Source organism: Hyaena hyaena, unplaced genomic scaffold (genome assembly GCF_003009895.1).
Source record: "Hyaena hyaena isolate Hyena2069 unplaced genomic scaffold, ASM300989v1 scaffold_1002, whole genome shotgun sequence".
NCBI lineage: Eukaryota > Metazoa > Chordata > Mammalia > Carnivora > Hyaenidae > Hyaena > Hyaena hyaena.
The window spans coordinates 178,901-192,353 of NW_024081636.1; the positions used below are offsets into that span (position 1 = coordinate 178,901).

A 13,453-nucleotide genomic window follows, 5' to 3' on the forward strand; every position below is an offset into this window, starting at 1 on the left:
TGTGTCTACATTTTTAATATGACAGGGCTAGACTGTGTTATCAGGAAGGTCCTTTTAATCATGAAATTCTTTTTTTTTCTGGCTAGTCCCTGGTTTATGTGGAAAAGGAGATCTAAGGAAGTAGGGAGTTTGCCCACATTTATGGCTAATTAAGAGGCAAAGCCAGGGCTAGAATTCCTGGTTTTCTGCCTTTTATTTTTTTTTTATTTATTTTTTTTTTAATGTTTTTTTTTTTTATTTTTATTTCTAGGAGGGAGAGAGAGAGAGAGAGACAGACAGCGTGAGCAGGGGAGGGTCAGAGAGAGAGGGAGTCCCAGACTGAAACAGGCTCCAGGCTCTGAGCTGGCAGTCAGCACAGAGCCCGACGCGGGGCTCGAACCCACGAACCGCGAGATCATGACCTAAGCGAAAGTCGGACGCTTAACCGACTAAGCCACCCAGGCGCCCCGGTTTTCTGCCTTTTAATACCTGCAATACAGGCAGGTTGATTTTCATAAGCAAAGGCATAGATAGATAGACTTAAGTCACTTATTTTTAGTGTAATTTAAAACTTTATATTTGTTTCTTTTGCTACCATTTCAGCATCTGAAATTCCTTTTATACCAGTCATTTGACAGAATGTTTTACTTAAAATAGTTGTATTTTTGGTATAATGGTTTATTTAAGATAAGTAGTTTATAAAGAAAATAATAGTTCTCATATCTGAAAATAATACAGCTCAGTGTTTATACTTTTATTCCTCTACCCTCACCCCCCACTAAAAGATGCTTTGGGAACACAGAAAACTCCCGTTCTGACTTTGTGATTAGTCTCAGGGAATATAGGTAGTAGGAAATTTGACACTATTTTCAGCCTTTGAAAATTCAAAAGAAGAAAACTCTACATAAAAGCTACTGCTCTCCTTTTGAATGGTATATGTGTGTATGTATATGTATGTACACATACACACACACTTACAGCATAAGGAAAAAACGAGATCCTACCTGTTGTAGTTAATGTAACTGAGAAATATGTTTTGTTTTTCTTTTTTAAACATGGCTTAACTCTTTGTAAGAGCAGTTAAACAATGATTGAAATCCTTTTTGTAAGTTACTGTATTTGGAGACTCAAAACTTCTTACCTCACTTCTTACCTTATGTTCCCATTAATATAGTATTTTCCAACTTTGTTAATAGTACTCTTCATGACTATATGTAGCACGGACTTTTTATTGGGTGTGAGTTTGTTTTATAAATTCAAATTTGTGATACATATTAAGCCAATTAGTTAGAAGAATGAAGCAGCTTTAATGAACACAGAAAATTGAAATTGCCAGTATGGATGATTGCTGTAATCCTATCCTAATGTCCACTTTATTTGTGTGTTTTGTTTTCATTTTATAATATCAAAATCTGTTAGGTTGTCTTAGTAAGCTTGTTTTTTTAACGTCAGGGCTTTTTAACTGATTTAGACTCTTGAAAGAGGAAAAGTAAAATTTGCTTAATGTAGAATCACTAAAATATTTAAACCTGCTGGCATTTCTTATAATAGTCAAACATAAAACTTAAAACTGGATGTTAAATGGACATTCAGTCTAAGATTGACCTCTTGATTTGTTCTAGCACGACTTACTATGTCTTGATGAAATAATTTACTGAAAAGATGTACCTATACCTTCATAGCATTTGAGCACTTCGAATGTGTGTTGCTTTATTATGTAGCTTATTATATTTTATGTGATTTGACTTATGAAGGCTTTTATATTTTTTATTATTTTTAAATATTATTTTTAAAAATATTATTTTATTTTTAAAAATTCCCCATAGAATGATATCTTTTCCTACATTTAAAATATTAAACATAATATGGCAGGTGAAGCTTTATTTCAAGCTCTGCCCAAAAGTGGGTAAATTTGGCTTCCTTAATAAACATATTTATGTGCTGTACTGAGTCAAAGCATTCAAGACTTTTGTTTTTAAGACAGCTTAAAAGTAACAACATTTTACGAATTCAGGCCCCAGAAAATTAGCATGGAACACACTTTGTAGAAGAAGTAGAATTTGGAGTCAGTCGTACCCGAGCCTGGATCTTGGTGCGGCACTTTACTTCACAAAAGAGCCTTTTTCCACAGCTGTGAAAATGAAACAAATTGGACTTAACACTAAGTATTTGTGGAGTAAACGGCTTCTGAGCTTGCGGAAGAGCCTGCTGCGAGGCACCCAATAAGTGTTAGTTCCCTTTGCATCTCTGTTCCACTGTGGTCTCTTTAACTGCAGTCCTATTAGACAATAAATTATGTGCTCTGAAAACAATGTTAAATTTTCTGATTTTATCAGAACATATTTTATCTTGATTTATCTTGAACATATATTATTTTTCAACACAGACTTTTGATTAATCTTCACTTGAAAGATAGATTACGTTTTCTTCATAAGGTGTGTATATGCTATAGAGAAGATTATTCTTGTGCTTGTGAAGGTTAAAAGAAAGTATTGAAGTAGTACTGTGTGAGTCCATAAAACTCATAATATCAGTATAAAAATATATATGCAGCAAATGATAGCTTTACCTTAATTATCAGGCCTTGGTAAGTATGACTTTATATTTATTGAGTAATAAGGAGTTAATTACTAATTTTTATCAACTACTTTAAATTCTTTCTAGAAGAGAATACAATGTAAGTGTATTCCTTGGGCATATCTTTAGTTGTAGTCCTCAACTTTGGCTATGTGTTGGAATTACCTGGAGAGCTTCAAAAAATTATGGATGCTTCAGCCATAATTAGATGAAATTAGATTGTCTGGTGTGTACTCTGGGCATTGGGATTTTTAAAAGCTCCCAGGGACGCCTGGGTGGCTCCCTCAGTTAAGCATCTGACTTCGGCTCAGGTCATGATTTTGCGGTTTGTTGGTTCAAGCCCTGCACTGGGCTCTGTACTGACAGCTAAGAACCTGTAGCCTGCTTCAGATTCTGTGTCTCCCTCTCTCTCTGCCTCTCCCCCACTCATGCTCTGTGTCTCTCCCTCTCTCAAAAATAAACAAACATTAAAAACAATTTTTTCAAAAAAATCTCCCAGGTGATTCTGATGTCTAGGAAACATTGAGAACCATTGAGAGACAGGATTCTGGCTTGGCATATAGATTAAAATCAAATGTTTAGTGACCACCTTGGAATTTGAGGTAAAATGATAGATTTAGATTTGATGGGAACTAACATTTGCATAGCATTTTAACAACCTTATAGAACTTTCTTTTGTGTGAGCCTCATTTAAATTTTTTTCTTTTTTGCCTCTTTGAAAGTCTTTTTGTTGGTAACCAGTATCAAAGGTATATTATGCTGCTTCTGTTGCATATAGATTGGTAGATAGTATTATTTGTCAAATTGGAAATTGGAATCCACAAATGTTATTTTCCTCATACACTTTCTCTTATGTTCTTCCCTTCATTTAAAATGTCCTCCCTTCCCTTCCTACATGGCTAAATTTATTACTCATGTCTTTCAACACTTTCCTTTCCTAAAGTAGCTTAAAAGATGTTATACCAGGGCACCTGGCTGACTCAGTTGCTACGTGTCCAACTCTTGGTTTTGGCTCAGGTCATGATCTCATGGTTTCTGAGTTCGACCCCCACATCAGGCTCTCTGCTGGCAGTGCAGAGTCTGCTTGGGATTCTTTCTCTCCTTCTCTCTCTGCCCCTCCCTTGCACTCGTGCATTAGCGCGCTCTCTCTCAAAGTAAATAAACTGAAAAAAAAAATTTTTTTTCTAAAAAAAAGTTATACCGCCTTCCATGCAGAATTGTTAGAGCCATCTATTTAGAAATATGAGCTGAGTTAGATAATGATACTAGTGCATCTGTCTTAACTTGGGAATATGGAATTGTCACACCTAGGTTTTTTCCTAGAGAATGTATCCTTGAATTATTGCTGCTCGGTTATTAGAAGTCCTGTTGTGAGAAAGCAACACTCAAAGATTTCTTCAAGGATATGATTCATTCATTCTTTTAGAATAGTGGTTCTGTACTTCACAGCTGTTTTCCCTTTGAAAATTTCCTGCAAACTGTGTATGCTTGCCTGAAAAATACATTTGTACACATGCATATATTTAAGTTCAGGAACCTCTTGGTCCCTCAGGAGCCCATGTTTGCTAGTTAAGGTCTCTTGCTCAAAAGTACAGTTAAGTCTTTAGATAAAGCCTGCATGTGAAAGGCTAAAGGCTATGTACTCAGACCACAGGATTTTGCTTCACCTGATTGAATTGCTTTTATTGGATTGTGCATTGTTATACTTCACCCAGTATTGAGGAATGTTTTGAGAAACAGTTCTGTGAAATTCCCTATGTTTTCATTGTAGTTATATTGGAGACTTTGTCCCTATTTCAGCGTTTCTCACAGCATGATTGTAGCCCATTAGTGGGGTGTGAAATCAATTTGGTGGTCTCAACCACCAAAGAGTATTCATGGGCTTGGTATTGTTTGTTTTTTTGTGTGATATTTAATACTAATAAATCATATTTGATTTTAACATTACTCTTTCCTTTTTGATAAGTGTAAGTATTTCATGAAGCTTTTAGTTTTTTATATGTGTACTGGATTATTGTGCCAAATGTGTTTCTTTAATATACTTTGGGGTCAAAAATTTTGAAAACTGTACTCTATCCTACTTTCTGTTAATGTGGACTCAGAGGAAAAATGTCTTTCTCAAGATTCTGTAAAGTGGGAATAATAATAATTGCTACTTCATAGGGTTATTGTGAAGAGTAAATGCATCTAAAGTGCTGAGAACAGTGCTTCCTAGTACATTGTAGGTGGTGGTGTTGTCACCGGGAAAAGCAGTCTTCAGAGTCAATGCTTTGTTTTTATGTTACATTAAAGACTTGTTATTAATAATGTCCTTTGGCTGTTAAAAAATGAAAGGCTCAGAGATACATTTGTGACAAAAGATTAATAATTAATTCTTTGTCTTCCCTTGGCCCGAATTCTGTCACTAAAAATTTTTGTTTTATCTTTGTAAGCAGCCTATATCGGAATCATCAAAACAGGCCATTTTAATTTTAATTTAATTCCATTATAATTTCAGAGATATTTTCATATTCATGAAAGGCAGAGGCTCTTGTGAACATCCACTGTCTGTATTAAGCTTGTAGATTAATGAAACTTCAGAGGTCCATCATAGTTAGTTTCTGTCTCTCTTTAGCTATATGATTTAGCTCAGCACAGAGAAGAGAATCTTGGTAGCTGTATTAGCTATCTGCCTTATTGAACAAATGCATAAGCCCAGTTAAGCTTGTGGCTGTGTGGAAGCAGCACTTTCAACAATAGCCAAATTATGGAAAGAGCCTAAATGTTCATCAATTGATGAATGGATAAAGAAGATGTGGTTTTATATATACAATGGAATACTGTTTGGGAATGAGAAAGAATGAAATCATGCCATTTGCAGCAACGTGGATGGAACTGGAAGGTATAATGCTAAGGGAAATAGGACAGATACCATGTTTTCACTCATATGTAGAACTTGAGAAAACTTAACAATACCATGGGGGAAAGGAAGGGGAAAAAATAGTTACAAACAGAGAGGGAGGGAGGGAAACCACAAGAGACTCTTAAATACAGAGAACAATCTGAAGATGGATGGTGGTTGGGGAAGTAGGGAAAATGGATGATGGGCATTGATTGAGGAGGGCACTTGTTGGAATGGGCACTGGGTGTTGTATATAAGTGATGAACCATGAGAATCTACCCCCAAAACCAAGAGCACACTGTGTACACATTGTATGTTAGCCAATTTGACAATAAATTATATTAAAAAAATTTTTTTTTAATTTGTGCTATGGGGAAACTCAAGTTACAGTAGATCCTCAAGTGAAGTTCTACTAAATCTTCTTATGCATCGAAATAAAAGTGGTTCATAAAAAATTTTCAGAATAACAGTGGATAATCATTTCTGTTAAATATGTGCTTTTTGTTACTTTGGTGTATGCTTATGTATCTATCTGTCATAAAATATTTCTGAATGAAGTGGTAAACTTCACATTTCTGACTAAGATATATCAGTCTGTGTGGTAAAAATGCCTAGGCAAAGAGGTGTTCTTGTAGAAACAACGTGTAAGAAATTGCGGTTTTCTGGATTTCCTTTAGTGATGTACATTTTTTTAAGGTTAATTTTCCATGTGTGTTTTTAGGAACTTAGTATTCACCATTTTGAATCTTCAGTAATTCACTTAAAGCTGGAAAGTTAGACTGACCATATTTAAGATAAACTTTAATAAGTACTCTCCTGTGTCCCAGAATTTTTGAAAGCAGAAGTCTTCAGAAATCCATGGTATATAGAAAGACATTAGAGTGTTAGGATCTAGATTTAAGTTTTGCTACTTCAACAATTTGGAGAAATTGAAAATCCAAACAAATATGTGAGGATTTGCTCTTCAGCTGGAATAAGTTTTAAAAGGGAGAAGGGAGAGTCCAACAATCGGGAATAGAAAAGAGTGAAAAAGGAAATAGTAGAGGTAAAGATTTTTACAGTGAAGTCTTGGTAGCAATAAATGGTGAAGGGAAATTCTGGCACCTATATCTGTTGGGATGTTGGAATCTGAGATATGTGTAGATATTAGAGGGCTAATGACATCTGTTTTGTTATGAAGTTATAGTGGTCATAGCTTTGTAATTAAGTTTTAGAAAAAAAGTTGGAGTGATACTTGTTTTATGTCTGAGATACTTGGATTTTTTCTAATGTGTGAATGTTAGGATAGTTTCCAGCTATTTTGAAGGGTACAAGTAAAGAAAATCCTTTCACTCCTTGAGATCATGAGGAAATCTGGGAAGTCAGTGACTTGGGCATGAAATCAGAAAACCTTGAACTTTTAAAAAATTATACTAGAATTATATAGAATAGAAATCTGAAGTGGGCAAGATGACTAAGTAGGAGCTGACTTAGGTAGTTGAAGCCATTTCAAATGCCATTATATACTTTTTATGGGGTTCTCTTTGTTTTTGTGAGCATAAAATTATAGGACTTCTCCAGATTCACTTGAGGCAAACTTTCACCAATTTTGGTTTTCAGAAGTCTTAAATGTCTCAAAAGCCAGTTATCTTGCCAGAAGGCAGTATGGCTCAAGGGAAGCTGTCTGTATGTAGGCTTTGGAGTCAGAAAGACTCAGATTTGAAAGTTGAGTTTTCCCATTTAGTTATTACTGATGCCAGTGATCTCACTATGGGCCCTGGCTTTAACATCTCTAACAAGCATACAGTAATTCAGTAAGTGAAGACGCAATGTGAGGTTTAGGTATGATGTGTAAACATTCAGCAAATGGTAGCTGCTTAGTCATTTTAGGAACCTAACTGTTGTGACTGTGGAAAGATCCATGGTACTTTGGTTGTTTTACTTCTATAAAGTTTTAAAGGCAGAATTGTTCAGAACTAAAGTAGAGTGCATTTAATTTGTATCCGTTTTTCATTGCCTCTTCCTACAAGTGACCTCTGTAACTTGTTAAGCATGTATACTTTCATAAAATTCTTACCTATTAACTAAATGGCTTTTAGTTAATTAACTAAATGGCTTTTAACATTCTTAAAATTTAACTTGCTTTTCCTAAATAAATTTGCGGCATCATTTTCTGGTAGACTTTTAAACTTTAGTGGATTATAAATACAACTGGAGGTGGAGTAGGTATTTATTTTTTCTATTTAAGGCAAATTATCAAAAATGGAAAAGTGGATCCCATTTTATGCTTTCTAATGCTTGGAATAAATCACTAAGGAAAGTACAGTGTGTATCAAAATGAGCATTATTTCAAGTCTTTTGGGGGAATTTTTAAGTTTCTGTAATAGAATTATGATAGACGTTACAGTTGCAGTGGCCAAAATTTTATTTCCATTTGTTTAGCATTTGCTACCTGATTCAGTTCCACAAAGATAAATTCAGTTGGAGACTATTAAAAAGAGTAAATTTAAAAGAAAATCTGTGAATTTAACATGATGGTCATAGGGGATATTGGTTCCAGCTTACTAATAAAACTTAGTATTTATGACAGTACAAAATAGTGAGCTCTAACTAACTTAGTTTTTTTTTTTCCAATGTATACACTGATCTGATTTTATTTTAAAATACATTGCAAAAGGTTTTAGATTTTATTTCTCACTTAATATTTGTGTTATTTTTCAAATATCTATTTAGCTGAAACTGAATCTACTCAATTTCTATGTTACAGGAGATTACCTGGGGCAATTGATGTTATTGGTCAGACTATAACAATTAGCCGAGTAGAAGGAAGGCGACGGGCAAATGAAAACAGCAACATACAGGTTTCGTATTTTAAAAATTAATTAATTTTTAAACTGAAGGATTACATCCATGTTCTAATTTAATTTACTCAATACACATTTATAGGGCTATGCTATATATATATATATATATATATATATATATATATATATGTATGTATATGTTAGATATTTTAGATTTAAAATATGGAATTAATCACTTATTATAAAAGTTATTCTGTTTAGAAATTATTATCTTTAGATCTTTTTTAGCAAGCTTTCTGTTTTATTTATTTTTTGCTGTCAGCATAATATGTACATTAATTGGACTAAAAAAGAAAATATTGGAAAGTTTAAAGAAGAAAATAAAGCTACCAATAATTCTGGTATCTAAAGACAGCCACTCTTAACACTCTGGTGTACCTCTCTTTGTCACCAAACAAGATTAGGATATACTATTATGATTCTTTTTTGTGTATCCTTTTTAAAAATTCTTTACATTTTTCCATATTCTTAAAAATATTTAAGTTTTCTTTATGATTTCATTGTATGGACATACCATAACTTATTTAATGTGACATTTTTTGAGGAAGTAGATTTTGTTTTCAAGTGAAATAATGAAAGGAGATGAGTTATTAGCAACTTGGATGATTCCAGGTAGAACTTTAGTAACAGGTTTTCAGCTTTTAGCTTGACCATACCTTTTTAAAAATTATTTATTTCCTTTTTCTGAATACTTTAAAAAATGTCAAAGTGTTCTGATCCTCGTTACTTTTAATAAATCTTCTTTTTAGCATGTTTGAGGGTAAATCATTTCTAAGCTGGAAAATCGTTTTATTTGCTTTTTCCCACCATTAAAATGCCTGAATTTCTTCTCTTCCCTACTTTAAAAAATAGCTTATCAGCGTAAGTGATACAAAAATTGCTGTACTTAAATGAAGAAGTTAATAAAGAGGGATTATAGATTTAAATGATACTCTTCAGCCAGCAAGCATTTTTAGAAATATAAATTAAATGTACAACATTATGTTGTCTGTTTCTGCTGTTTTCTTAAATGTGTTTGCACAATGGAATCCCTCGGAGGCTTGACAAAAATCCAGATTTCTGCATGTCACTCCTGTAGGTTTGCTGCCTGTCCCTTACCTGTTTATACAGATCAGCATCTTGTAAACACTTCTACTTTTCAAATATAAACCTTTGTTCTTAAATTTACAAGGCTCACATGAAATAGTTATTTATACATCTGGCTGCCTATTACTTGTACCCTGTTAATGCATGCAACCTGATGATAGGCCATGATGCAATGAAGATCTGTTTCTGTTGCCATGTTAATTTCTTAATGCTCTCTGTGACTAATGATTACATTGCCTTAAGGTGAATACTGTAACGCGGTTGGTAACAAAGATAATACTCATTACATTATATTTATAAAGAACTTAATTTATAAATACACTGTTCAGAATGTTTTTATTATTTAATTTTTTTTTTTTTTTTATTTAATGATTATTTTTGAGAGAGAGAAGAGAGTGTGAGGGGCAGAGAGAGAGAGGGAGACACAGAATCTGAAGCAGGCTCCAGGCTCTGAGCTGTTAGCACAGAGCCAGATACAGGGCTCAACCTCGTGAACTGTGAGATCATGACCTCAGCCATAGCTGGACGTTTAACCGACTGAGCCCCCCAGGCGCCGCAGAATGTTTTTATTCTTACTAAGTTTTTTGGGTAATGATTCAGTCATTTTTTTCCTAGACTTTATGTGAATATCTTAAAAAGTATGAGTGAGTATATACTCACATATATATATACACATATATCACAGATGTGGAAAATTTACCTCCACCTCCCCAAAGTATGTGTATGTGAATAAACTTTTTACTTTGTTTCTTAAATAAAATGAATTGACTGAATTTTTATCTTAGATACATTTTTAAAATTAACTGTGCTTTAATTTTAGGTCCTTTCTGAAAGATCTGCTACTGAAGTAGACAACAATTTTAGCAAACCACCTCCGTTTTTCCCTCCAGGAGCTCCTCCCACCCACCTTCCACCTCCTCCATTTCTTCCACCTCCTCCAACTGTCAGTACTGCTCCACCTCTGATTCCACCACCAGGTAAATAGTAAATAAGACATTTGATTTTGAAAGAATAACCATGAGTGTTTCTTTTATTTTGAATTCTAATAATTAAAATATAAATATAAAATAATATAAAGTAATATTTTCATTGATTGCACTGCATTATAATTAATAGATAGGAAACATGTTAAACCTTCAATAGATTCACAGTGAAAACAGATCTATTTGTGCTATTTCAGCACAGCAAAGAGAATATACTAATAGAGAAGATTGGACAGATACAAAAATTGGGATCTAAGGTGTAATAGTGATCACTAAAATTGCTAATTGTATACATATAAATCCGTGTTAAATTGTAAACCATGTTAGTTTGTTTTGAAAAGTGTTAAAAATACTTTCAGAATTAGGGTAGGTTCAAAAAAATATATCCTGTAAAATTGAAGTGAAAATCTCAGTCTGGTCATTTTTTGAATCCTGAATTCCTTTTAGTAGACAGCTCCTGGGTGCCAGGTACCTGGTATTTACTTCTTTTAAAAAGTCAGAAAATTAAAGTTTTATCATATTTTGAGCCACTTTTGATTATTTTATTGGTGGCAATAGAAAAAATTCAAAAGTAATTCCCAAATTTTATATTTTCAACCTTGCATCTAGTGGCCTTTGTTATTTTATTTCCATTAAGCTTCCAGTACTTATTCCCCTTAATCCGTTTTGAATGAAACATCAAGATTGATTGAGATAATAATTACTTTCTTCCTAGGGAGAATGCCAGAAGTAAATGATAAAAACTAGCTCTGCTCCTAATTATAACTACATGTGTGAGATAGGTTAAATTAAATTTATAAATAAGTTAGTATCAATTTATACTAAAGAGCCACATCCACTCAGTCACTTTGCAATTCCAGAGAGCTGTACTTGTTTTAAGGTAACAGTTGTGATCAGAGTACCAAGGCACATGAAATGATCTGAGTAGTCCTTCCCTATAGTATTCATTTTTGGTTTCTAAATATCAACTGTTTAATGGGCCCTACAGCCACAACAACTTTGATTCCCTTCCATTGTGGCTTCTGTCTTCAAAAAGGATAAGAAAATGATTATGAAAAACGTCTGGATTTAGAGATTCTGTTTCTCAAAAATAGAGGAAAGAGAAGACTGGATAGGTTGGAAGCGCTTACTCCATACAACGTTATTTCTAAAGTTCAACAAATTTCTTGTTTTGGAGCATAAACCATTCAGAAGTTGTGATTGGACCCAGGATTCTTAGGTCCTTAATATGGTGAGAATTAACTAAAGGGAAAGGGAAAGGAATGAGGATATAGTGATGCATAGAGGAGTTCTTTGTCTACTTAAAAAGATAAAATGTAGAAATAATTCCAAACATAATTGATTTAATGACATTATAATTAGCATACATGTTAATAGTCCTTATGCTATCTTACTTGATAATCTTATTTTAATTTTACTAGGTATAAAGGTGATTGAAAAAATTTCTTTTTATTACTAAGCTAACACAGTATATCCCCAGGTTGTTAACGGTTTATATAGCCAACACTAGCTATTGGGAGAGAGTAAGTGGTATGAAAAATGGTGAGAAAATAAATAACTTTATTGATATAAGAATATTTAGAAGCTCTGTAGGAGCTGGCAAAATGTTGCTTTGTTTATAGGATTAATATCTTTTAATTATATTTAAATTATGTATGGCATTTTACCGTAGAATAACACTGATTATTTTTTATTGTTTAAGTTATTTATTTACAGGCTTACCTCGGAGATATTACAGTTCTAATACCACTGCAATAAAATGATCAAATTATGTCTTGGGGAGGGCTCTTGCTGCATATGAAAGTTAATGTTTATACAATGCTATATGCTATTAGGTGTGCAGTAATAGCATTATGTCTAAAAATCAATGTACATACCTTAATTAAAAAGTACTTTATTGCTAAAAAATGCTTATCATCATTTGAGCTTTAAGTGAGTATAATATTTTTGCTGGTCCTGGGGTCTTTTGATGTTGAAGGCTGCTGACTCACCAGGGTGGTGACGGCTGAAGGTTGAGGTGGTTGTGGAAATTCCTTATAATAAAACAGCAATGAAGTTTGCCCCATCCACAAACTCCTCCTTTCACAAGCGATTTCTCTGTCGCACGTGATGCTGTTTAATAGCATCTTAGCTAAAGTAGAACTTTGAAAATTGGAGTCAATCCTTTCAAATGCTGCTGCTGCTTTATCAGCTAAGTTTATATAATATTTTAAATTCTAAGTCCTTCGTGTCATTTCAACAGTCTTCACAGCCTCTTCCCCAGGAGTTAGATTCCACCTCAGGAAACCACTTTCTGTGCTCATCCATGAGAAGCAGCCCCTCCTCTGTTCACGTTTCGTCCTGAGATTGTAGCAATTCTGTCACATCGTCAGGCCCCACTTCTCAGTCTCGGTCTCTTGTCATTTCCACCACATCTGCAGTGACTTCCTCCACGGAAGTCCTGAACCCCTGACGGTCATCTGTCAGGGTCGGAATCAACTTTTTCCAAACTCCTGTTCGTGCTGATATTTGGACCTCTGCGTATGAATCATGGATGAATGTTTTTAATGGCATCTCGGATCATGAATCCTTGCCAGAATATTTTCAGTTCACTTTGCCCAGATCTGTCAGACAGCTGGAATCACTTGTTTCTGACAACTGCAGCCTTATGAAATGTGTTTCTTCAGTAATGAGACTTGAAAGCCAGAATGAGTCCTTGAGCCATGGGCTGCAGAATGGCCATTTTGTCCTGGGGCATGAAAACGTTAATCTCCTTGTACATCTCCACCAGAGAGCTCTTGGGTGACCAGATACATTGTCGATGGGCAGTAATATTTTGAAAGGAATCTTTTTTCTGAGCAGTAGTCTCAACAATGGGGTTAAAAAATTCAGTAAACCATAATGTCAACAGATATGCTGTCACCCAGGCTTTGTTGTTCCACTTATAGGGCAGAGCACAGGCAGAGTGGATTTAGCAGAATTAGTGAGGAAACTAGGACTTTCAGAATAGTAAATGAGCATTAGCGTCAGCTTGAAGTCACCAGCTGCATTGGCCCTTAACTTCAAGAAGAGAGTCAGCCTGTCCTTTGACACTTTGAACCCAGGACTTGACTTTTCTTCAACTC

General features: G+C 34.2%; 1 protein-coding gene across 22 annotated transcripts in view; it reads left to right on the forward strand.

Annotated features, from left to right (window-relative positions):
- FIP1L1 (factor interacting with PAPOLA and CPSF1) overlaps window positions 1-13,453 on the forward strand; it is a 77,892-nt gene that overhangs the window by 34,812 nt on the left and 29,627 nt on the right. For all 22 annotated transcript variants that reach the window (XM_039221745.1, XM_039221749.1, XM_039221747.1 and 19 more), the window contains 2 exons: window positions 8,184-8,277; window positions 10,187-10,343. In XM_039221745.1, the coding sequence (XP_039077676.1) occupies window positions 8,184-8,277; window positions 10,187-10,343 (251 nt within the window). The remainder of the gene's footprint in view (window positions 1-8,183; window positions 8,278-10,186; window positions 10,344-13,453) is intronic.